General features: G+C 27.8%; 6 protein-coding genes, 1 non-coding gene and 1 pseudogene across 31 annotated transcripts in view; 2 read left to right on the forward strand and 6 right to left on the reverse strand.

Annotated features, from left to right (window-relative positions):
* LOC100750070 (epsin-2) overlaps positions 1-5841 on the reverse strand; it is a 10629-nt gene extending 4788 nt beyond the window's left edge. For 3 of the 14 annotated variants that reach the window (XM_024365519.2, XM_012381864.3, XM_024365518.2), the window contains exons 1-13: positions 5716-5841; positions 5472-5596; positions 4346-4397; positions 3128-3244; positions 1882-1974; positions 1547-1805; positions 1258-1457; positions 1111-1165; positions 848-1010; positions 631-760; positions 509-541; positions 312-399; positions 93-226 (exon numbers count right to left, since the gene is read on the reverse strand). In XM_024365519.2, coding sequence (XP_024221287.1) covers positions 93-226; positions 312-399; positions 509-541; positions 631-760; positions 848-1010; positions 1111-1165; positions 1258-1457; positions 1547-1805; positions 1882-1974; positions 3128-3151 — 1179 coding nt within the window. In that variant the 5' untranslated portion in view covers positions 3152-3244; positions 4346-4397; positions 5472-5596; positions 5716-5841. Of the gene's footprint in view, positions 1-92; positions 227-311; positions 400-508; positions 542-630; positions 761-847; positions 1011-1110; positions 1166-1257; positions 1458-1546; positions 1806-1881; positions 1989-3127; positions 3245-4345; positions 4398-5140; positions 5241-5471; positions 5631-5715 lie in introns of all 14 variants that reach the window. The other 11 variants (XM_012381865.3, XM_012381866.3, XM_012381870.3 and 8 more) reach the window with 11 other exon arrangements.
* The window catches only part of LOC100746809, a 24448-nt gene extending 1308 nt beyond the window's left edge, over positions 1-23140 (forward strand). Inside the window, exons 1-4 of one of the 4 annotated variants that reach the window (XM_012382001.3) lie at positions 20370-20555; positions 20835-21061; positions 22077-22436; positions 22633-23140. In XM_012382001.3, coding sequence (XP_012237424.1) covers positions 22204-22436; positions 22633-22891 — 492 coding nt within the window. In that variant the 5' untranslated portion in view covers positions 20370-20555; positions 20835-21061; positions 22077-22203 and the 3' untranslated portion in view covers positions 22892-23140. Of the gene's footprint in view, positions 1-9290; positions 9301-20369; positions 20556-20834; positions 21062-21298; positions 21376-22076; positions 22437-22632 lie in introns of those variants that run through there. The other 3 variants (XM_033319186.1, XM_033319185.1, XM_033319184.1) reach the window with 3 other exon arrangements.
* Positions 5959-11846, forward strand: LOC100741180 (uncharacterized protein DDB_G0292186). Of its 3 annotated transcripts, XR_002946070.2 has the most exons (7): positions 5959-6504; positions 6657-7452; positions 7527-7610; positions 7680-7879; positions 7950-8375; positions 11431-11639; positions 11728-11846. XR_002946070.2 is itself a non-coding variant. In XM_003487026.4 (6 exons), exons 1-6 carry the CDS (start codon positions 6270-6272, stop codon positions 9399-9401), a joined length of 1944 nt encoding a protein of 647 aa, XP_003487074.1. In that variant the 5' UTR covers positions 5959-6269; the 3' UTR covers positions 9402-10489. The 3 variants fall into 3 exon arrangements, 2 of the variants coding, with proteins under 2 accessions (XP_003487074.1, XP_012237284.1); XM_003487026.4 differs by lacking the exons at positions 11431-11639; positions 11728-11846 and adding an exon at positions 9199-10489; XM_012381861.3 differs by lacking the exons at positions 11431-11639; positions 11728-11846 and adding an exon at positions 9202-10489.
* On the reverse strand, positions 10234-13281 carry LOC100742378 (SET and MYND domain-containing protein 4-like). 4 transcript variants are annotated; one of them, XM_003487036.4, is made up of 7 exons: positions 13181-13281; positions 12829-13031; positions 12098-12755; positions 11755-12041; positions 11316-11599; positions 10750-11227; positions 10234-10449 (listed from the first exon to the last, which is right to left on the reverse strand). In XM_003487036.4, exons 2-7 carry the CDS (start codon positions 13013-13015, stop codon positions 10442-10444), a joined length of 1902 nt encoding a protein of 633 aa, XP_003487084.2. In that variant the 5' UTR covers positions 13016-13031; positions 13181-13281; the 3' UTR covers positions 10234-10441. The 4 variants fall into 4 exon arrangements, 3 of the variants coding, with proteins under 3 accessions (XP_003487084.2, XP_012237285.1, XP_033175068.1); XR_002946072.2 differs by lacking the exon at positions 13181-13281 and having other exon boundaries at positions 10523-11227; positions 12829-13015; XM_012381862.3 differs by lacking the exon at positions 10234-10449 and having other exon boundaries at positions 10736-11227.
* Positions 14000-15042, reverse strand: LOC100746446 (prefoldin subunit 4). The gene is made up of 4 exons (XM_003487069.4): positions 14825-15042; positions 14658-14762; positions 14447-14563; positions 14000-14337 (listed from the first exon to the last, which is right to left on the reverse strand). The coding sequence occupies exons 1-4, from the start codon at positions 14861-14863 to the stop codon at positions 14185-14187; spliced, it is 414 nt and encodes a 137-aa protein (XP_003487117.1). The 5' UTR covers positions 14864-15042; the 3' UTR covers positions 14000-14184.
* Positions 15377-15448, reverse strand: TRNAQ-CUG. Its single transcript has one exon. It is a non-coding gene; the product is annotated as a tRNA-Gln (tRNA).
* On the reverse strand, positions 15758-17625 carry LOC100745607 (THUMP domain-containing protein 1 homolog). Of its 4 annotated transcripts, none has more exons than XM_012382017.3 (5): positions 17339-17625; positions 16808-17067; positions 16575-16736; positions 16269-16513; positions 15758-16192 (listed from the first exon to the last, which is right to left on the reverse strand). In XM_012382017.3, exons 2-5 carry the CDS (start codon positions 17003-17005, stop codon positions 15838-15840), a joined length of 960 nt encoding a protein of 319 aa, XP_012237440.1. In that variant the 5' UTR covers positions 17006-17067; positions 17339-17625; the 3' UTR covers positions 15758-15837. The 4 variants fall into 4 exon arrangements, with proteins under 4 accessions (XP_012237440.1, XP_003487110.1, XP_012237439.1 ...); XM_003487062.4 differs by having other exon boundaries at positions 17225-17417; XM_012382016.3 differs by having other exon boundaries at positions 17322-17414.
* Positions 18994-20306, reverse strand: LOC112212241 (annotated as a pseudogene).
* Positions 23141-23253: the final 113 nt, after the last annotated feature.

Below are 23253 nucleotides of genomic sequence, written 5' to 3' on the forward strand. Positions count from 1 at the left end.
TATATATATATATATGTAAATAAATTGATAGAGGTAGTATAGAAATTTAGAGGGCTTAGAAGACATGGAAGTTAAAAGAATAAATGTCTTACCGGCTTTTTATTTGTATCCGCTTCAGTAGCAGTAGTAGTAGCAGAAGGTATTGGTGACCAAGGATCTGTACTAGGCGAAGTTGTAACTGTTACAGGTGATGATGGAGGTGCCCGCCAGGAATCAACTGTAGCAGCTAAAATCAAATTAATTATGAAATGATCATAAATTACATTCATACGATTTAGTAAACATTAAAATCCTTTTTCAATAAACTATACTTGGTTTTTGCGATGGAATGGGAGCCCATGGATCTATCGCAGGTGATGTACTGCTTGTTGTAGGAACGCTCCACGGATCGTTTTGTGGCTATATAAAAAAAGGAACACGTAAATTTTTTATGTAACTTTCAATAAACTTTCAATACGATTATGCTATGATTTATCAATACAATGTTTGTTGTGTTAGTCGAACATACCTTATATGGATAGAATTGAGATATATCCAAAGACTGTTGTGTAACATGCAAAAGGTATGCAATGTCGTGTTTATCATGCAATAAGCAAATGTATAAACTTAACTAAATATAGAATAACATACTTGAGGTCTTGGCGGAGGTGGTGTAATTGGTATACCCCAAGGGTCGGTTTTTACATTGTATCCACATGCTTCTTCTAAGTTTACATCCAACAAATCTAGCATATGACTTTGTTTCTCAGTTTGCGGCGCTCTGAAATTAATGTATTTCTTTAGGCAAAACCAAAATGGACTCTGTAATAACTGAAAAAAAGTTAAATCTAATTTAATGTCTACTAACTTAAAATCTTGCTGACTTTGACTAAGAGCTAATTGCAATCTGACGTCATCACTACGTCTTCTTTGTTCTTCTTGCTCTGCTTCCTCTCTCGACATTGCCAAAGCTAATTGTAACTGTAATTCTTCTTCACCTACCGTTTGTGGTCTTGCAGCTTCTAATTCAGCTAAAAAGTGCGCAAATTATAATTAATTATATTATTAAGTTACATATCTGTAAAAATACATATTAGCAGAAAAGAATATAAGCGTATAATAAATATTTACTCTTACGTCTAGTTGTAGTTTCAGATCCCAGGCGACATGGCTCCCAATCCTGAAACTGAACATGAAAAAAGAAAAAGAAGGAAATGTTTATTTAAAGAATTTTTGGCATTATTAAACTTTTCTATCTTCATATCAATGTATACTTACATCGCTGCTTACAGGTGACATAGTATCTAAACCATCACTACCAAATCCACTAACTGATTGTGCAAATCTTTCTTTTGCTTTCAATGCTCTAGCTCTTTCATTTCTTAATCTTTCATCATCTTTTAATAAGGCCACTAGTTGTTTTGCTTTTTCTCTTACATTCACTCCTTGATCCTTAGATCCTTCCATGTATTGGAAATCTGAATAAAGACAACTTAACTTTACGGACTATCAATTTGTATTAGTATTTTATATTAGATTTCATATTATAAAGCACAAAATTATATACCTTTCAATGTTTGGATGGCAAAAATATTTTCTTTACATTGCTGTGCAACTTTTTCTGTGCCTGTTTTAATAAGATATTCTAAAAGAACTAAAGCTTTGTACACATGTCGCCAATTTTTACCATGATCATTTAATCTTTTCCATAACATTTGCATAATCTCAGTAAAAGCCACAACATTATATGTTAAATCTGCAATTTCTGCCATAAGAGTACTACTTGGACCCCAAGGATCGTTACTGGTGGCTTTACGTACAGCTTTCTGCATACATAAAAAAATTTTGTTCTTTAATATGTAAAATAGTGTGTTTGTAATATGTAAAATGTTATTTATTTACCTGAGCATTGCTATAGTTATGGGCAAGATTAACAATATCTCGCCTGATACCTGCCAAATTCACCTGCATGACGTCTTGACCTTGTCTTCTCATCTAAAAGATTACCACTTTATATTATAAGCAGGTAGTAATATTCCTATATCTTCTAGAAGCCCATACTTATCATCATATATATACACATTTATGTCAGTTACATTTAATATATGCTAATAATTCCCAATGCAACTGAAATATAAGTTTAGTCATATCTATTTAAAAAAATTATTTTAGACAAAAACTGGTAATAAATATGGGCGATCACTTAATATCAAAGCCATGCGACTAAATATGCATTAGTAAGAAAATAGGAAACTTATTGTAAAGTTCTTACATTACTCTACTTTTACCAAATCAACATTTCTACTTTCTATTTGGTTAGTAGTAAGATGGATGAAAGTAACTAAAGTAAAAGTGTGATTAATACAAAAGTAAAGAAATCCTCTTCAGTGTTGTTCTTTTATCTTAGATATGGCATTACTGTGTAATTTAAAAATTATATACCAAACAAAATGCTATAAAATAATGCAACACAACAAACTGTTAGTCTTATATATATAAAGCTCTAAAGTAAATTAATTTCATTTGAGATGTGCCTATATAAATGTGTACTCAAGATAAACAATTTTTAACTAAATCAGTACATTTTATATTGTATATTTGTGTACATTGATTGTAATTTGTATTATCATAATAATTCTTTTTAAAAGAAAAGTTTTACCACAGCCAGTCAAGCTTCCTTATAAGAAACATTTAAAAATTATTTTCATAATAAACATAACATTAATGATTTTTTTTAAATAATTTGATGCAATACTGACTTGCATAATGTGCAGAACTTATCATCATTACATAATTTTGCAAAAAATAAAACATGAATGATTTCAAGTATGTGCTGTAATTGTATTACTAAATACTATAATCCTTGTATATTTTTACATATACAGGATGTTATATCTTATTACAATTATTTCAAAAATTTCTACATCATAGAAACATGTTAAAGGGTTTTTTAAATAATCAGATTGTAAGTCCTAAAATGTTCATCATTTTTAAATTTTTATCAACACCCTGTATATCACTTATTAATGTAGTTTGCAAAACATTGATCTACTTTATTTGTTCTTTAAACATTTTCTAACAATATAATTGATTAGTAAAGTATTAACAGTTGTTATTTTGTTAACTGTGGCCAGTTAATAAAATTTACCTTCTGCATAGCCATTGTTGGCATATGAAATATGGCTGGGGTCGTTGATGAAGCTAGTTCTTGTCCACAAATATAGAAAACTCCCAAACACTTTTCGAATCACAATAAAATCCTAGACTATTAGATAGTTTAATAAATAAATAAGAAACATTTGTTACATTTACCTGTCAATGATGAATAAATTCTTATTTAATATGACACATAATTAAATGATAATACAATTAACTGAGAGCATTTTGAGTGGGACTTTAATAACATTACTAATTATTATGCAAATAAATATTGCACAGAATACTGCATTCTTTATTTTTCTAATGCAATATATATTATAAGTATATGAAGCTAAATAAAATACATGTATAGTTATTTGATACACAATACTATTAACTATAAGTTATACTATAAATTTTGTACTGTACATAAAAGAATAGCATATGTAAGAACTGCTTATGAACTAAATAGGCACAACTCATGTTGATCAGTATATAAAATTCATCTTCTTTTAGCTGTAAATGTTTTTTAAGTACTATACAAGGGCATATAGCTGAAGTGTTATAGAAATATTTAATTAAAAATAATAACATTTTAGCCTATACGTATTTAACATTGCTATCACTATAATAATGTAAAAATTGAACAATATAATAATAAGATAGACTTAAAGAAAATTTTGTTTAGTTAAAGAAGAAAATGTCACTATCTGTAAAATACTATACCATATATTAACAAATTTAATTTCATATAAAACAGTTTTGTAAAAAAAAAAAAAAAATACAAGATTAAAAACTTATAAACTTACGTAATTCTTTTACAGACAAATGCAGTTATGAAAAAAAACTGAATTAAAAAATTAAATAAAACTTACAAATCTGCATAGTCTGTACTTTATATTTAAGACTGTCACAGGCTTTTGAATATAAGCCATGCCCTTTTAATAAAGCATTCTGACAATAGATCAGAGTTGCAGTTTTTGTGCAATATTGATATTAAATTATTTTGAAAATATAAAATATTTGATTACATATACATATAATGATTCAAACTACTTTCTTTTTTTTTAATAGTAATACCTCTTGCAAGCATTTTATTAAAGGAAATCAAAATAGAAATCAAAGAAGAAGAATTTCTTATATTGGAAGAAAAAAGAACTTGACCCAAACTACTGTTTTGAAAAATAATAGGCTACATGCAACAGTGAAGAAGAATAAAATTACTTACGTTGATATAGTGGAGGATTCAAATTCTCCTTTAAAAAAGCCGTGTTATTAAACTGAAAAATGAGAAAATATCTTTATCTTTCTATTATGCATCTTATCTTATCACTACATACATAGAATAAATTTTCTACAAAGGAGATGATAATACATTTATTTAACAAATTCTGTATGATTACATCAGACATAGAATTAATTTTGTTCAATACAGGTATTTAAAAAAGACAAATGATTAATAAAATGATATACATGAATAAAGCTATATACTGTGTGTACCTAAGATTATCATCGTATGGTTTCTTTAAGACAGTTAAAACATATTATATCTATTAATGACCATGAAACTATTGATTTCTATTTTCTTTATATCATAATTTCTAATTTTCAACAAATTTAGATAAATAATAATATATATTTTAGTAAAAATTAAAATACGAAAATAAAGATAATATAATAATATTATATTTAAAATATTATTGATATTTGCAATGACTATACTTTTACAAATATTAACTTTAGATATTTAGTATGATAGCTCGATACTTCGTTTTGCCTATTGAAGTCTGAACAAATTATTTCTTTGTCTCACAAAAAAGCTCATTACTGCATTCTTCCTTATATGATTTGAAAGCTTAAATCGACCGAGACATCGACACACATATGTACATTAAAATGACAATCATACGCTACACAAATATCAGATAATGATTTCTTCGGATAGATTTAAAAGAACAATGTCGTGAAACGTGTATACTATGGGCTATCTTTCAGATATAACTAACACAATAGATATACGTACACTGGCTTAGGTGCAAGACTAATCCATGAAAATGCGTGATATGTCAATTTCGAAACTATCTATGCTTTCTCATGCTCGGGCGTGACTTTGTAATACTGCACTTTTTCCGATCCGTTTCATATACAGGTTAACATAGAATGAAATAGAGGGAACGAATTAACGAAAGAAAACACATTACGATTAGAAGATATCTAAGAACACTATTATGCTGTCGAAACGGAATCAAACTTATACTCTTTTATTCTACGGGCTATACCACTTGTACTAACACATTAATGACAATATGTTTCTGTAAATTTATTTGCAACTCTCTATAGAACTTTGTACTTACCGTAATATATACTGGAAATTTAATGCACTAATTTCAACGGAAATAAGAAACAAAATAACATAAAACTCTTATGACAAGTCCATTCACAGGCACTGACGAATTAGAAGTTACGAGGCAAGATGGCGCTGAAAAATATTTCCTTCTTTACAGTTTCGCACTCTGTGGTAATTTTAGAGAAGATTTAACATTCGATTTGTTTCATGAAACTAAATGTATTTCGATTTGTTTGTCAATAAGTGCATACCTGTATTACAAGAAATGTAATAACAATCCACGTACTACGTGATTTTTATTGAAATAAGAAATTTGTCAATGAAGAGTTGTCTCTCTTTATATAACTCTAAGGACAATTTTCATAACGCGATTTTCTATGCATAGCTATATCAAATGAAAACGTAGCCAGCGTTTAACAATTGAAAACGTTGAAGAAGGTGTAGTAAGTACGAAAACAGAACGTACTTAATGAATAAATCTATGATGTATGCGCATACCATCATATGCGACCCCTTCAAGTTTCAATTGTTGATTGAAATTTCTGTTTTCAAACTGAATATATTTCGTCGATATTACTGTCCTATAACAATTAGGGACAAAACAAGAAGTGAATAAAATCTTGTTACTCTTATGTGATTTTGTTATCGTCACGTTGATTAAAATATATCTAAATGAAGTATATGAAGAAGTAAACGTCAGCATTCGAACATAACCTTAGTTTTTGTTATTTAAGTGGAATTGGTACTACTATTCTAATAATTATTTTCTTTTGAGAATTATTTGTTATAAGTACACCATTCCAAAATGAATATACGATTATTAAAAGATCCTGCTACTGTAAGTAGTCGTATATTTGTGGGTCATTTACAAACTGATGATATGACTAAAGTTGAGTTGGAAGAACATTTTTCAAAATATGGGACAGTTGTTGGTTCTTCGATAAACCGAGGTTTTGGCTTTGTTCAATTTGAAGAAGAACAATCTGCTCAAAAAGCTATTCAAAATGAAGATGGAGCAATGTTCAAAGGAAGAAGAATAGGTATTTTCACGAATGATTCTTATTTTGTTTGTTTCCTATTATTCCTATTATTTTATTTTTGTATTTAATAATGCAATTGTCCACTTATTTTTTTGTTGCTATTCTTATAATAATATATATTAACATATTTCATTAAATATTTCTTTAAATAGATGTTAGACCAGCGAAAAAGGATAATCAATCCGGTGGAGGTGGTGGAGGTGGAGGAAAACAATTAGGAGGACCTAATAATCAATTTAATTCTACCAGTACTCATTTTAATGCTGGAAATGATCCTTTTAATAGTGGAAATCAGAATTATGGAGGAAATTCAAATTTCAATGCTAACCAAAATTTTGGTTGTGATTCACAATTAAGCGATAATCAGAAAGTAAATAATATGCAAATTCGAAGTGTTGGAAATGATCCATTTGGGGATGGAAATCAGAATAGAGATAATATAAATGATCAATTTGGAAATCAAAATAGAAACAATGGAAGTGATCAATTTAACAATATAATGCAAAATAAAGGGAACAGTAATTTTAATCCAAATAATCAGAACAGAAGTGGTAATGACCAATTTAATCAAAACAGAGGTAGTAATCAATTTGGGTTAGGTGGAAACCAAAATAGGCCTGGTGGAAACCAAAACCGAAATGCAAATAATCAGAATCAAAGTGGTGGTGCAGGTGGCATGAATAGCGGTGGGAGTGGTCGACCAAGAGGTAGTAGAGGTGGAAAAAATCGAAATAAAAATAGAGATAATTCAGGTGGAAATAACTTTAGAGATCGCAGTCCTATTAATAGAGGTAATCGTTTAGATGATAAAGGTGGTAGAGATTGGGAACATAAACAAGGGGATAGATTAAGAGGGAACAATTTTGGCAGAGATTCATTCAATGATAGTAATAACCGTTATGAAGATTTTAAAAATTCTGCTCCTAGAGATATGAATATAAGTTTTAAGTAAGTTAAGAATATTTTTATGTTTCCTTCTTGTACAATAATTGTTTATTAATATCAATAGTTTTGTTTAACAGTAGTACAAGTACATCAAATGAATACTCAAATGCAACAACTGAGAAAAATGACTGTGAAATTATTGTTGTTAACAAAGCATTAACGTAAGTATAAAAATAATTTAGTTTGCTTTATAATTGTTGAATGATTTTGTAATTACTTTTTATAAATAGGGAATATGCAGAAAGTATCGAAATGAGGTTGAAAAAAATTGGCTTGACAGTTGATTTGTTATTTCCAAATGAGGATGTACTTCTAAGCAGAGTTTTAGGAAATATTGCCAGTCGGGGATGTTTATATGCAGTCGTAGTTACACCAATAAATCAAGAACATCATTCCCTAACTTTAAACATTCTTCATGGTTTACCCCAGGGTAGGTTTCTTAATAATTTTATTAAAATGTCTAACTCATTGTGTTAATAAAATCTTATTTTTCTGTACAGAACATAGAAATATGCTTGTTGAAGATGCTATTAATCTAATATCACGAGATTTTGTTAATTACAAAGCTGGTGGACGATCGGTTCCATTGAATACACCTTTTGCAAACGAACGGCATCCTGATGCTATTCAGGTTCTTTTAAACATGCTGGCTGATAATCATCAGTTAACAGTATTGCAGTATGATCGTGTTATAAAATATCTCGAAATTAAACGTGAAGAACAAGTACAAGTTGAATTGGGAGATGTAAAAGATTTACCAGCTACGACGACGATAACAGTCAGTGACCCGAAACAAGCAGAATTACAATCTAGGATACTTAATATCCTAAACAGTAATAAAACAACTTCATCTGCACCAACACCTAGTCCAGTACCAGCGCCTACCACAACACCAGTGCCCGTTCCGCCAGCTACTTGGGGAACAGGTAAAATTTGTATAATTTTACTATTTAAGCTTAAACAAAATGTAAATACTGTCTTATTATTTTATATCAAATTTCTGTTATTATAACATTACTCATTAACAGAACATACATTTTAAAAGTATAATGGATTTTGAGTTTATAAAGTTAGTTATCAATTTTCATTCCAGTGATTTTCTGAAGTAATTAATTTATTAACAAAAATTCCTTTGGTAAGGTATTGAAAAGATACGCATACTATAAGTGCAATAATATTGTGTTTTACTGCAATATGTACTTCTATTTGTTACAAAAATACTGCTACCGATTTATTCGTTACATAAAAACAGCAGTATTATAAATAGAAACCATATCGCGTTTTTAACCTGAAGAAACAGACCTATTGCAACTTTTTGCATTTTTAAAAAGGTCGTTATGGGTGTATCTTACGGATTTTAGATCACCTATTTCTTATTTTCTTTTCTGGATTTGTTTGTGTATCTTTCATGAACATATCCAAAGAAAACGTTTAAAATTTAAATCGTGTATATAAATTCTTAATGATGGCGTTTGAAAACTATTCAATGTTGACAAAAAAACGTAAAGTTTGTCTAAGAAATTTTTAGACAAATAATTGCAGGTAAAATTTTAATATAAATATTGAGCACGAGTGATCAAAAAACACAAACGAACTTCGTACGCTTTGGGTTTCTGATCAAGTTCTTCGTGCGTGTAGTGCTACTGTGCCGCTTACCATACAATCCAGTGATCAAAGCGAACGAACTTCGAATATATATATTGCTGGTATTACAACTGCTAACTTCATGAGTACATCATATTATGCCAGCAGCATCAACTGCGTCAACAGCATCCACAACTACTACTACTACTACGGGAGTTTCACCGTCACCTCTGCTAAACGATCCGACAGTTCAAAAGGCACTTGACAGTCTGTTGCAAGGCAATTTACTCAAAAGCATCGGCGATCAGCAACCAGCTACAACTTCAACACCTCTGTTTGCTGCTTTTTCGAATATCGGCCGATTTTAATTTATTTCAATTTTATTTATCATATAATAAATAATTGGGGGTTTGGATCTCCTTTATTTTTCTGACATTCATACTCTTTCTGATGGATAGTCACACTTGTTTTAATAACACGAAAGTTTTATGACAGCATTTGATAAAAAATTAGAATACTAACAGGATTACATTCAGGATAATTGTGATATTTGCCTCTGAAAAAATGTTAGCCTGCTTTTATATGTATTAAAAAAAGTATATTTTAAATATAGAATTCATAATGCTTTGTAAATTCTATAGATGTTATCTGCATAGTTCACAAATACTTGTTTGTATAATGGTTCAGTCTTTCTACTTTTAGAAAAAAAATATTTTAGTTTACCATACTTCACATGGAGTAAATGATGGAGAAACTAAATATTAAAGAAATTTAATTTTATTTTCTCTCGTGGTAATTATGTTTTCTATTACTATACAACTAGGCTTTGAATATACTTTGAATATATTAACAGGTTTAAGATATAATCAAATATTATATTTTATTGATAATTAAATAGTTTCTTATGATATAGACTATTTCAATATGTAATGTACTGAAGTAGTAATCAACAATTTAACTAGACAATTTATTATCCTTAACTTAATATATAGAATTTATTACATTGTAATTTTAATGAATTGCCATGATTATTTCTATTACTTCTACAGTTTTTAATAATGTAAAGTATTCTTTATATGTGAACATAAAGCATTTGATTTTTATAATGGATTATGTAAGATACACAATATATCAATTTTTCTATTGCGTTATTAGAAATACAGATATTGTGATGAAGATTGTTTAATTTTTACTCATTCATCAATTTCATTATCTCTGTTATATTTTTTCCTTCATATTTATGTTATTACACACATTTCTATTAGTTTGAATATTTAGACAAATGTATTGTGTATAAGAAGCACATTTTCTTAGGAACTAGATAAATATCATGTATAACTTCAATAAAATGTTTTTAGGAATATTTCATGTCTTTCATTAATAATGTAGTATGCTGTTGATGCCTCTCTTATGGGTCTAAAAACAAGAAAATATATTTATGAAATTGAATTCCAGTTTTAAGTGTCTAATACATTACATTTTTACATACCCTTGCAGCCCCAAGCAATTAATAAGTAATTATTATAAAGCAGTTTAAGCCATGGATTTACAAGCAGCCTTATTAGATATATAAGCAAGAAATGAGTGTACAAAGTGAAGTATTTAAATAAAGGTGGTTCGCAGGATATAAAGCATGGAATTAAGAACTCACAAGTAAGTGAAGCTACAAATATAAACCAGTATAAGCAAGTTCACTGTCTATTTACTTAAATTTACCTAAGTAATAACTCTTCAGGTATTGTTCCGCGTGTACGATTTCTTCACACGGCTGGGATACGTTCTTATATAATATATCAAGGACTGACTTTACTGCATCAATATCATACATATTTTTTACCAATCTTTGCTTATAAGGTTTTAATCTTTCTACAAGCTCTTTATTTTTTTTAATAGAACCAATGTGTTTTTGCAAAATTTCATCGTAAATTGGCCAGTCAAATGCACACGCGATACAATCGCATTCAAAGAAATAGTCTTGTATTATTTTTTTTCTTCTTTCAGATTTTGTCATATATGCATATGCAGCACCATAATTTGTGAATATTTGATCTCCAGGATATATTGGTCTTAGAGCGCGAGTAATCATTGTTAGCTCTTCAAAATGACGAAATGTATTTGGTGCGCAAGAATGGTTGTATAAACTATGTGTTATATATAATCCTGAACCTGTTTTAATTCCTGGTTCTTGTTGCACCTAAAAATAAATTAATTATAATATAAAAGTACTTTAAAATAATTTCCATATATATATATATATATATATTATCTTCTAAATAAATTACTGAAAAACAATTTGAAGACATTATAACACAAGCGCGAAACATAAGGCTTCCAGAGAATATGATCTTTGGATAATTGCTAATATCTTTTAATTGGTTCACTTCATATTTATTGCAGAAGAAATTGGTCTGAGTGGCTAGGAGGATAGCTGCAAGAGCTGAGATGCAAGCAAAAGCACTGATTCCAATAAGTGGTCGCGTTGTCATATTGGTAGCGAGACTCAAAGCAGATCGTGCGCTGGTACTGTCCAATATGCCTTCATCTGTAAATCCTGCAGATCTGTTATCTACAAAAGAAAAATATTTCATAAAATCTAGAAATGAACAGTATGTTATGGTTGAATTCTTGTTTTCTCTCTTACAATTATTTTATTGTCTTATAACTCAAGTTTTGTCTCACATTATTTTATTTTAGCTATAAAATATGAATGTTCTTCTTTACCTGGATTAGATTCAGCTAGTTCCATGTCCACTCGCAGTTCATCAAATTTCTTGCCCTTTGATGTTATTACAATGAGAAATCTAATAATTTTGGTAAGCATTCGTATCTTATCTTTATCAACATTAAGTAAGTTTCCTACTAATGCCATAATTGGACATTCTATTTGATGAGCCATTTCCCAAGCTAATTTTCTACACTTTTCTGAACAGTATTGAGCCACAGGGCAGTGTGAACAAGGAATTAAATTATAGCTTCTTGATAAACAGTGATGACAATGTGTATAATACCTGTAACTTATATAAGTTATATATTATAGTAGATATATTAATATAAATAGATTTACCTTTGTGTATAAATAACATAAGCATATGGATTTTCAATAGTAACTACATCTCCTGGTTTAAATTCTTTTGTAGCTACTAAGTGACGTCCATATTTTTCAGAAAAAGAAATGCTGATACCATCACTAGCAGCAGGAGCCTCTTTACTTGGACCATAAGCTAACTTTAAAGGACCTTCATCAGCTAAGTATCTTAGTTGTTTTTCCTTATCATTATCTTTGGATATTCCATTAGAATCATTGATTAAATCTTTCTTTTCATTGATGCTAAAATTTTTACTCATATCTTCTGAAAGTTTAACCTTTCCATTTCTATATCTTACACCTCCAGGTTCCTCATTTATTTTTTCTGATAAACACATATTCTTAAGTGTTTCTATATCAATATGATCATCCTTTGTAAGTTGTAATCTTTTCTTAATTTCTTCGATAGCCTTGGCTCCCCTTTCTTTCAGATTTTTCCTTTTTTCTTCTGGATATCCAAGACTTAAAGCAGCATCAATATCTATCAAACATTCTTTGAACATTTGTTTTCTATATAAAGCAGCAGACCGATTGGCATAAGCATATGACATAAGTTCATTATCATTTGCATATGCTAAACTCATTGTATAATATTTTATAGCTTCATTATCATCACCCATTACAAAATGTTGGTTTCCTAAGATTTTTCAAGTATAATAACTAAACAAATTACTTATATTTATTTATAATACATTGATAATATTTACTACCTTCTTCTCTATAGTGGATAGAATCTTCCTCATTTTTTACTTCAGGAATTAATTCTGGAAATTGAGACTTTACCATGTTTTGTAAAATATGACCAATAAGAGATTCACATTCTTTTTGTAAACCATACCCTGCATGTGATACATTAGTTTGTTTCAAATTTAATACTAATTCCTTTGCTATATCCATATTGCTCTGGAAAAATCTTGTTACATAAAAAATATATATTATAACACATATAAGTATTTTACAAATTAATTAAAATTATACATAGATAAAAAATAAATTTATTATATAAATTTTTTATGTAAATGTATATCATATGTTTCATAAAAAAGAAGAATAAAGAGAAACCTGATTGTTCATATATTACTTGTACACTAGATAAAAAGGTACTGAATGGACTGTAGTGTTAACTATGTACTGGTTGAAGCAAAACTGAGAGGTGAAACTAAAATTACCTCAAGTGAGTTGATAGAGGGAAGCAGAAACTGCATGACTATGTAACCAAGTTTTAAATCATTTGTTAAATTAGACAGATTAGAGATTACTTATATAAAAGTTATAAAGATGCCTAAACCTTTATATTTCATACATAGAATATTTAAATATTCTCTTCATTTTTATCTGTAAAAAGAATTTAAAAATTTGAAACAACTGAATTTTTTAAGTAAGCTAATATGTTATATATTTTGTAATATACATTTCAATTTTTTTATTTCATCATCCTTGGCTGGTATTTTTTAAGTTAATGTCGTTACATTTACATTTATTAAGTACAATTTGCAAAAATAGTTACGTTTAACATAATTAAAATATTACATATTAACAAGAAAAAACGCAAAAAATCTAAAGTTTACAGTTATTTAAACAATATAGGTGTTAGAAATCGTTTTTTTTTTCAGTCATATTGCATGAGCATTTTATAATGAGAACAATTTGGCATCAATCCAGATATGAAGCTGCTAGAGCGTTGAAGTTTAAATACAGTCTTTAATTAGATATACATATATATATACATGAGATATACATGATTATAGTTTATTTATATAAACTAATATTTATATAAACAATAGTTAATGTTTAATATATCTAATAAAATATAATATTTGGACACTATGGCAATGAATTTAATATCATCAGAAAGGTAAAAACAACTTTAAGAAATATTACATGAAAGAATTATGATTAATTTATTAGGAGCTTATCACATAACAACAATTAATCAACATGTATGACATGAAAAATGCATAAATTTATAACATAATATATATTATATTCATTAGAAGACATGAGACCATAATAGTATAAAAAGTTTATTTCACATTATAAAAAAATTATATGGATATTTGACTAGATTAATCCTCCTCTGCTTCTAAATTTATACGGCTACCAAATTTTGCATATAGTTGTGTTTTTAACTCGGTTATAATATTCTTCAAATCGACACATTTACTTTCCAAATTAAAGATTTCCTTTTTCTTCTTTTCTTTAATCTCATCTAAGTAATTCTAAAATCATGAACAACAGGAAGAATATTAAATATTTTATCATTTTGTATGAAAATAATAGCAATACTTGTCTTCAAGAACACTAAGTGTGCTATTGAGAATTATGTACCTGTGTTTTTTCTAAGTCTTCATAAATAAAAACTTCACCAATGTAATATGGAATTTTTGCATCTTCATCCAAAAGAACTATTTCATCACAAGCATCTTCTAAGTTCTTTAATTCATTCTATAAAAGACAGTACAGTATATATAAAATTATACATGTCCAAATAAGGTTACAAGAGGTATGAGGTAAGGAGTAGCGGTAGATTAGTTAATACCTGTTTAATTTTTAATTCTTCCTTTAAGTCATCCATTTTAGCATTCTGCCTTGCAAATTTATTAATTTTTTGTTGATCTTCGTACGTAATATAAACATCAGAGTCCTATAACGCAAAATAGGTTAGACTTATGTTTGTAAAATAAAATGTAAGTGATTCTTAGGTACCGGTTGGAATCCAGCTTGAACGTTTTTTCGTGCTGACATATTTGTTACTCGTATGCTATAACTGTTTAATTCGCCGTCTAATGGCAATCTAAATAACAATTTTGAAACAAGAATGTCTAGTAGTCACGACTCACAACATTATTTTATGAAGCTAATATCTTCAAAAGCGACTAATGGTTGTTGGAAATGCATCAATAAGTGTATTCTTCCTAAAGGCGCCTGTGCAATTTATCTAGCTAAGTAACATAGATACATACATCTTTTAACAAATTAAACTATTTTTTCTTAACTGCATACAAAATTAACTATTAAGATTACAGAAATCAATAATAATAAATATGACTAATTTAATTACATGCATTATTTTGTTAATAAATCTTCAAATGTTCTTTTGCATTAAATCTAATTTGCCATTTTTATATTTTCTGTTATTAATTTTATGTAACATACAATTTATTAATGAATGAAAAAAGTAAGTAGAATGAGTATATTATTGTTTAATGTATAAGAATATGTAAATATACACATACATGATAAAAAAAGGAAATACAAAGGTCCCACCGAGATTTGAACTCGGATCGCTGGATTCAGAGTCCAGAGTGCTAACCATTACACCATGGGACCTTATAAAATTTGTTTTGTTATAAACTATTCATATAGTTATGTAGAATAATTTTTTAACTTAAATTTAAAAATGTTTTTTTCTTTATAGTAATTTTCGCTGTGCACATTTGCATATGTACATGTACATTTAATCATGAAAAATGAAAACTTACGATTCAATGCATTTATTTATATCGATATTACATATTACATGTATGTATTTATAAATATATATTATGTATTATTTTTTGATTTATATAAGACATAAACTTATAACTTTTACAAAAAATTACTTACATTTTACAAACAATATAAAATATCACTAGTACATACAATGTAGCACTTCCTTTTTATTAGTAGGAATAAGATAATAATAGATTTATAAAGTAGTATTAACATTATTTACGTATTTAATTTTTTGATTCTTCGTTGTCATGAATTATTTCTGTTGTTAAATGTTTGTCTTCTGTTATATTTCTTTTATCAGGATTTGTCATTTTCTTTTCCTCGATGGAAGCATTTTCTTCCTTCTGTTTTATGGTATTTGTGGGTTCTTTGGTGTTACATATTTCTAGTAAATTATATTTTTTAAATTTATAGTAATTTGGAGCAATAGACATAAGACAAAAACCACGTATCATTTCAACAATTACAGCAAGTTCTGGGTTTTTCAAATCTGCTTTATTTCCAGGATTCTTTTTGTTTATTATTTCTGCTAAGTCTTCGATTACTTCATCTCTGTGTATATTATTGTTACTATGGCGACTATAATAAAATTAGATTGATATTTATATTAAAAGTTCAATAAAATTATAAGCAATTTGTAGATTAAAAGACCTACTTGAATACAATACTAAATGTTTTTGGTTCCTGTGCAAAATATTTTTCAAGCATTACATCTGCTTTAGATTTAATGTCATTCATATTTGCTTTACAGATAACTTCAATTGGAAGTAATCTTAATAAAAATCTTGTGCGTTGCTGTTTTGTGTTATCCAATTCACTAATAATTTTAGTAACTAATTCTAATGGATTTGTCAAAGTACTTTTTATAAAAATTACATTCTTCACACCAGTATCAACTACCTAATAAAAAAATTATAAATATCTAAAGTCTTTCGAAGACAAATATATCTGATAAATTCACCTGGAATCTTCTGGCATTTATTGTCTTTGAATATTCTGCTTTTAATTCATTAATTTGTTTGTTTAATGCAACTGAAATATCATCTTCGTTATCAATATTCTTTGTCTCATTCACAGAATCATCTTTCTCGGATTTTTCTTTGGAATTATCATTATCGAAGTCCTTGAATTTAAAAAAGTTTGACACTCTTATATTACTACATGTGTTTATATTATTGCTGAATTTCACTGTACCTTTGTGGTAACTGGTCCATAAATTTCATCAGCAAATTCATTAAGTAATTTATAAGCATCGCGTACACATTCTTTTTCAGAAAAATTGCATGTGCATAAGAAACCTTTTATACCTGGTTCCAAATTAAATTGTTTACGTCTTTTTTGGTTATAATTATGATTATGAAAGTAACTTTCTTTTCGCTTTTGGACGTACATCTTTGTTAGAAACTCCTGTATTATGGATTTTATTTTATTTATTTAGAAGATGAAAAGATTTCCTGAAAAATATATTTTTATTTTGTATAATAGATAATAAAAACAAGCACTATTTACTTGTGGTACTATTTACTAATATTTATTGTGGAGAGCTGTGCAAAACTAATAAATTAAATGTAAAATTTTTAGTATTAGATTCTATGTATATTAAATACTTACGCTTTTATGTAATAAAATATTTTTACATTAATTATTCAAAATATGAAACTAATTATACTTTTTAAATGATTTAGTTTATTCGTATGTTTGTAATTGCATATAAACATAACCAACTTATTCATATATCATTCGATCTAAGAGCCCTCTTACTGTACCTATATGTCATTTTCAATCATTTTCCAACACTAATTTCTATGTAATTTATATATAGTATGTATAAATATAATGGTAAAATAAATTTACAATAACATCAGTTATATATTACAATTTTTTATTTTTCTATATAGGTATTAATAATATGTACAATTGTAGAAATAAGTAAAAATATATAAAAAGTATATAAAAAAAACATAAAAATACGTATTATGCTAAAATGTGTGAAATATATTACTATATAGTTACTTAGTTGAGTTATAAATTTCGGCACCTTAACACCAAAATTATATAACAATAATATAACAATAACATAATAATAATAATAGAAAATATCACAATTTAAAGGTGTTACATTTTAACATTTCGGCGAACTATATTACAAAAATCTTCTTTGGGTTTATATCATAAACAATTTTTTGTTAAAAAGTTAAAAAAAAGTGAATTGATCGATTCTTTATTTGATGTGAATTAATTGAGTCTTTATGATCTTTTGTGTTTATATTGATTGTAATAATTCTTTCAAAGAAATTCTTATATCTCTATAATTTTCATTGTTTTTATAATATTTATATTAAAGAAGAATTAGATAATATAAAAGAAAGTTATTACTGTTTCTTTTATTTACATTTGCAGATTTTTGGATTGTTCTGTAACATTAGCTTTGCTAACTGCATCATTGCATGTTTCGACAATAAGATTTAATGTTATTGAATTGATTGTAACATTATGATTTGTAATATTTTTATTTTTATTTTGAATAGATCTTGTTGACATTTTATGGTATTTTATTAAGGTTTTATAAATAAGGTTTTATAAACTTTTACTATTTACTTCCTGAAAAGCTTTTTCTCCCATAAACTTTCTATTTTTGAATGTAAAATTTAATTTTTTTTGTTATTAACATAATTTCGATCAAGTACTATTTTATCCCAAAATTTTATTCCAATATAAGTATCTGTTTATCTGAAAGTAGCTCTATGTAAGATATAGATCTATGTTTATCAACTTCGTTCATTATTTCTAGCAAATTTTGTAATGAAAAGGCATGGAGTTTCACAATTGGCACACATTCCATATTATCTACAAAAAGATTTGAAAATCTTATATTACACATTACTTATACATTATTCATATCATTAAAGTTATCGTAGTATATGTTGAAACAAGAGATAATATGTGTTTTTAAGTCACTTATAATTTTACCACTTTCAGCCTTAGTTTAAGTTGGCTATGTAGTATTGACAATAAACTGAATGTGTATTTGTTTTTATTTTATTCTGTTCATTATTTTTTACTTTCATATAAATACATTGTGCATCATGTGGTCTAATCAGAGCTATAAGATTCCAAGAGTAAACTCTCAATGATATTGAGTCTCTGCTGCTAAATAAAATTATGAAGCAAATAATATGTATCTTTTACTACCTTTAAGTATAAAATTTAGCATATTTTCTTTTAACATCTACTATCATGATGATTTCATCAGATTTATTTCATTGTGGTTTCTTATCTTTTGGTTCTTGAGTATCAGCTATAATTTAAATATAGTAATTTATCATACATATGAATGTTTTAATCTACATGAAAATACATATTTAATTCAGTACAATTCCTTTTTTTTGTAATATCTGTATCAAAATTGTCATTTCATTCAATACTTTTCCTAGCAGTGTTATTGGGAATATACATATAATTCACTGTATTTATAGATGTGGAAGTATTTAATTCTTTATATATATATATAATGTCCAAGTATTTTATTTATCTTTTTCTTTCTGTTTTTCTTGTAAATTCTCAGTTTATTGAGACTTTACTTTTTTATTCTTTTCAAGTTCTAAAAGTAATCTAAACTCGTAATCACATTCATTTATTAATTTTATGATTTTAAATAACTTCTTCTGATTACATTAATAAACAAAAATATTACATAACAAGATAGTATTTCATTTATTAATACATTCAACTACTAAACAAAATTTTTTATTTTTGGTAAATAAATTGTTGAATCATTTATATAAATATACGAGTTCATCGCAACGAGGTTATAATTCATATTGCCTCCAATTTCTTTTAAAACTTTTATATGCTTGTTCGTGAACTAAATTAAATTCTTCATCAGGATTAGGAAATTCATCAATTCAGGAAATTTACAATTACAAATATATAATAATTAGCAATATTGTAATTATTATATATTGATATTTTTTAATTTAATCTTTGCTATACATTCCTGTGCTGTGGAATCTGTTGTATTTTCCCGCGTATTTTTCCGCGGCAATTTTGAATTGTAACACATAAGCAAATAAACAATTACGATTTCACAGTACATAAAGATAAGTGATACCAATACATATTTAACCATATTATTATTATTTTATCATTATATGTTATTATCATTATTATTTTTTGACTCTATGGCTTTCCCTTCATACTTTTTTGCTCTTCTTAATGCTTTTTCTTTGATTTTTGTTAGCTTGCATTCTTCTATCAATATATAATTCGGTGTTGTCATATTTAAACCTAAGATCCATTTCACATATCTTCTTTGTATTCTATCCAGCCTTTCTTCCATGTTTCAGCCCCATACCTCTGTTCCAAACATTTTCATTCTCCTCTTGTAGTCTTGTTTGAAAATTCTTTCTCCCACGCTCCATGTTTTCTTCATTACTATTGTCGCTCTCTTTTTCCTGTTTTGTATGTGTTTCTTATCACTGCCGTTTTTCTGTACTATGTATCCTAGGTATCTTATCTCGTCCACTTCTTCTAATTCTCGCTCTCCCCATTTCCATTTTCTTTTTCTCCTCTTGTTCTCTCTTTTTTCAAAAACTATTATTTTAGTCTTTTCCGTGCTCTGTTCCAATTCGGTTTCTTTTAAAAAATTTTCGAATCTCTTTAGCATTTCCTTTAGCTCCTCCTCTCTTTCCGCCTATAGCATAATATCGTCTGCGTATGGCAATGACCATACCTTCCTTTCTCCTACCACTATGCCCCTCTTTTTCATATAAAAAGATATAGATTAATTTAAACACTATAATAAAAAATTATTTCAACTCAATTTTTACGTAACGCATTTCAAGTATTTGCTGCCGAGTAATGTCGTCGAGTATATGTGTTCTGCATTCAGAATAACGAGTTGTTTCAGAGACAATGCTTTGAATAACAAAGACCATATCTGGTATGTAGAACGAATTTAGCTAGACATCAGAGTAACGTCGGAACCTTTTATAAATTGTAATATACTTTAATTATATTGACATACATTAGAAAAGTGTAGCACTTATATTTAGATATAAAAGTAATTTTATTTTAATATTAAATATTACTTTTCTTAAAAAAAGATATATATATAAATATAGGAAATATCTGATAAAAATTTTTGCGAGATTTGTGATTAGAAATAACATTATTACTATGTAATATCTTCAATACATTGTATGTATATTTTTATTGTTAGCAGATATATTTAACTTTGACAAGTGTATTTTCGGCATCAGGCAAATCACACGTCAGTCTGTGGCGTGGCGTCACGAGAATAGCATCGTGGGGTAAATTCTCGTCTCGTTCAGAAATAATATCTACTTACGTAGTACGTACTGTTAATGTTACGAATCTGTATATGATTACAAATATTTATTCGTAAATATTTTGAGTGTTCCAACATTCAGACTTCAATTAACTTAGGTAATGTAGTTTTGTTAATAATTATGTGTTAACTCTACTTTTAAGGGAGAAATATTAATATTGTTATAAGTTTTGGAGTAAACTTGTGTAAACAAATAATTGAATGAATAAGTGTTACGACAAAGAATTGAGCAATTTGGTTATGAAAGGTTATGAACATCAACTGAAACGTTGTTTCATTCCTTGGAAGCAACCCTTGCGATTAAGACAATCAGCCACTGTGAATCCGGTTTCTTTAAAATTGCGATCAATACTGTTCTGTTTGAGTTCTCCTAAGCGAAGCGAGAGAGCGATTCGATTATGTTTGTGTACATGTATGTATAACTGAAATGTCATGTGCTTCTTCGTAAAGCGAGAATTGAACTGATAATTAATAGTAATACAGACGATAAATATTCATAGTAAATTGACAAATGTTCAAAAATTTGTAGTTTAATGGTAAATTAATAGCGTAGAAATTTTTGAAGCAACTTTATTTATGAATCACAAAATGACATGGTCAAATTTGACGACTAAATATTTACCAATTATTTTGCTACATTAGCCGATTATTTTTGAAGATATTAATTCAACTATTGTACTTCGTCATAGTTAGCGTATTATTTGCTTTCATAAATCCAGCTTTATAAAATACTAAGTTATAGGTATAGTCTATTGTTCATCGTTTTCTTTCCCGTCACTGGGAACTTTTTATTAATCTGCGATAGTTTTGTGTGACGTCGGTTTGTTGGTTTAGATAACAACACATATACTCACGTTTGTCACTGTAATAATGTCCTCGGTGATTTTGTAATTTCTTATTTCTGTGTTATTGTGAAGACGTTTACCCGACACATTCATTAAGCAAAATCTTTTCTTTTGTTACATTTCGTTAAGTCTTATATCTCTCTTTGTTAATTTATTCTTTTCAGATAATATCTTTCGTAATAAATTTCTGTCTTTTGAATGTTAAGATTATACTCTGAATTTAATTATTTATAAGATTTATAACATAGATTTTTCTCTATACCATTAGGTACGACTTATCGCATATGAGTTAGATAACATGAGTTTGAATTACGTAGAATCACATATAGATGAGTTATATCGAGTTTAGTCACTTGTAACGAAAAGCAAGTGTACATTCACTGGAGGAATGAAGTATGCAGACCTCTTTACCAAGACAAACCATCGGCTGCATCGGAAAATGTACTTCTGGACTAAGTATCGATGAATTAGATCAGATTACAGATAATATACATAAAACTCTGACACATCCACGTGGAAGGGAGATTTTTAAAAAATTTTTGGAACAACGTGGTCTCAGGGACAACCTTGAGTGTTTGGCATTGTACGAAACATGTATGCAGATTATCACAGAAGAGACAAACTTTTCGTAAGTTTTCTTGCCAAAAATAATAATAATTGAGTTTTAAGAAATACATATTACTTTTGAAGACTGTCTTTTAAACCATTTTCTTGAGAAAATTACCTTTTAAGCGGTAGCCATTTTTGAAATGTTAGGTTTGGAAAAGAAACGCTTTTACCAGTCGGTAAAACAGTTAACTGACAAGTAAATAATGAATTTCCAGATACTCGAAAAAGGGAACAACACTGGAGTCGTTAATCAAGAAGGTTATGCAAGTGAAAGAAATGGCTGAAGATTTGGACGGTGTATCGCAGATAGACATGGCACTTCTAGAACGTTTCAATGAAACGTTAAATAGCGATTCGAGGACTTCTTTACTCAGCATATTAGCAGATACCAGAGATCGGTGTCGCGATCATTTGAGAAACGTTCATGAAAGTTTCAAACAATATGCATCGGAACCGTGTCCGATAATTAAATAATTAATAAACATATCTTTTTTTTTTTGTATCTTTGTGCCTTTAAAACTTCATTCGTATAGATGCAGGAAGTTATTCTCCATTTTCTTTAAATGTGTAAAAGTTAGCACGTGAAACATGTTTCACGTAACAATCTCTATATGTGATGACGAATGTCGTATATTTTCTGTATACTTTTACTCATTGAATGTTATACTGTGATTATTTAAATTATGTAATTTAATAAAAAAAGAAGCAAAAATGAAAACTCGACGATTTATATTTTTGATAGTTTAAATGTTATCCCGAATATAACAGCAAGTGTAGCAACATTCAAATGCTTCTTCATTCATGTCGGTATTCAATTAATTGATATTTGTTAGATA

Source organism: Bombus impatiens, unplaced genomic scaffold (genome assembly GCF_000188095.3).
Source record: "Bombus impatiens unplaced genomic scaffold, BIMP_2.2 scf_0136, whole genome shotgun sequence".
NCBI lineage: Eukaryota > Metazoa > Arthropoda > Insecta > Hymenoptera > Apidae > Bombus > Bombus impatiens.

Coding starts and splice junctions, on each gene's coding strand:
- LOC100741180 (XM_003487026.4), top strand. CDS start 6,270: ATGAATATACGATTATTAAAAGATCCTGCTACTGTAAGTAGTCGTATA. Junction 7,453..7,526: donor GATATGAATATAAGTTTTAA/GTAAGTTAAGAA, acceptor TTTGTTTAACAG/TAGTACAAGTACATCAAATG. Junction 8,376..9,198: donor GCCAGCTACTTGGGGAACAG/GTAAAATTTGTA, acceptor ATATTATGCCAG/CAGCATCAACTGCGTCAACA.
- LOC100742378 (XM_012381862.3), bottom strand. CDS start 13,015: ATGGATATAGCAAAGGAATTAGTATTAAATTTGAAACAAACTAATGTA. Junction 12,042..12,097: donor TATGTTATTTATACACAAAG/GTAAATCTATTT, acceptor TATAAGTTACAG/GTATTATACACATTGTCATC. Junction 11,600..11,754: donor ACTAGCTGAATCTAATCCAG/GTAAAGAAGAAC, acceptor TTTCTTTTGTAG/ATAACAGATCTGCAGGATTT.
- LOC100746446 (XM_003487069.4), bottom strand. CDS start 14,863: ATGTCAGCACGAAAAAACGTTCAAGCTGGATTCCAACCG. Junction 14,763..14,824: donor TTCAAGCTGGATTCCAACCG/GTACCTAAGAAT, acceptor TTTGCGTTATAG/GACTCTGATGTTTATATTAC. Junction 14,338..14,446: donor AAGACTTAGAAAAAACACAG/GTACATAATTCT, acceptor TCATGATTTTAG/AATTACTTAGATGAGATTAA.
- LOC100745607 (XM_012382017.3), bottom strand. CDS start 17,005: ATGTACGTCCAAAAGCGAAAAGAAAGTTACTTTCATAATCATAATTAT. Junction 16,737..16,807: donor ATGGACCAGTTACCACAAAG/GTACAGTGAAAT, acceptor TTTAAATTCAAG/GACTTCGATAATGATAATTC. Junction 16,193..16,268: donor ACATTTAGTATTGTATTCAA/GTAGGTCTTTTA, acceptor ATTTTATTATAG/TCGCCATAGTAACAATAATA.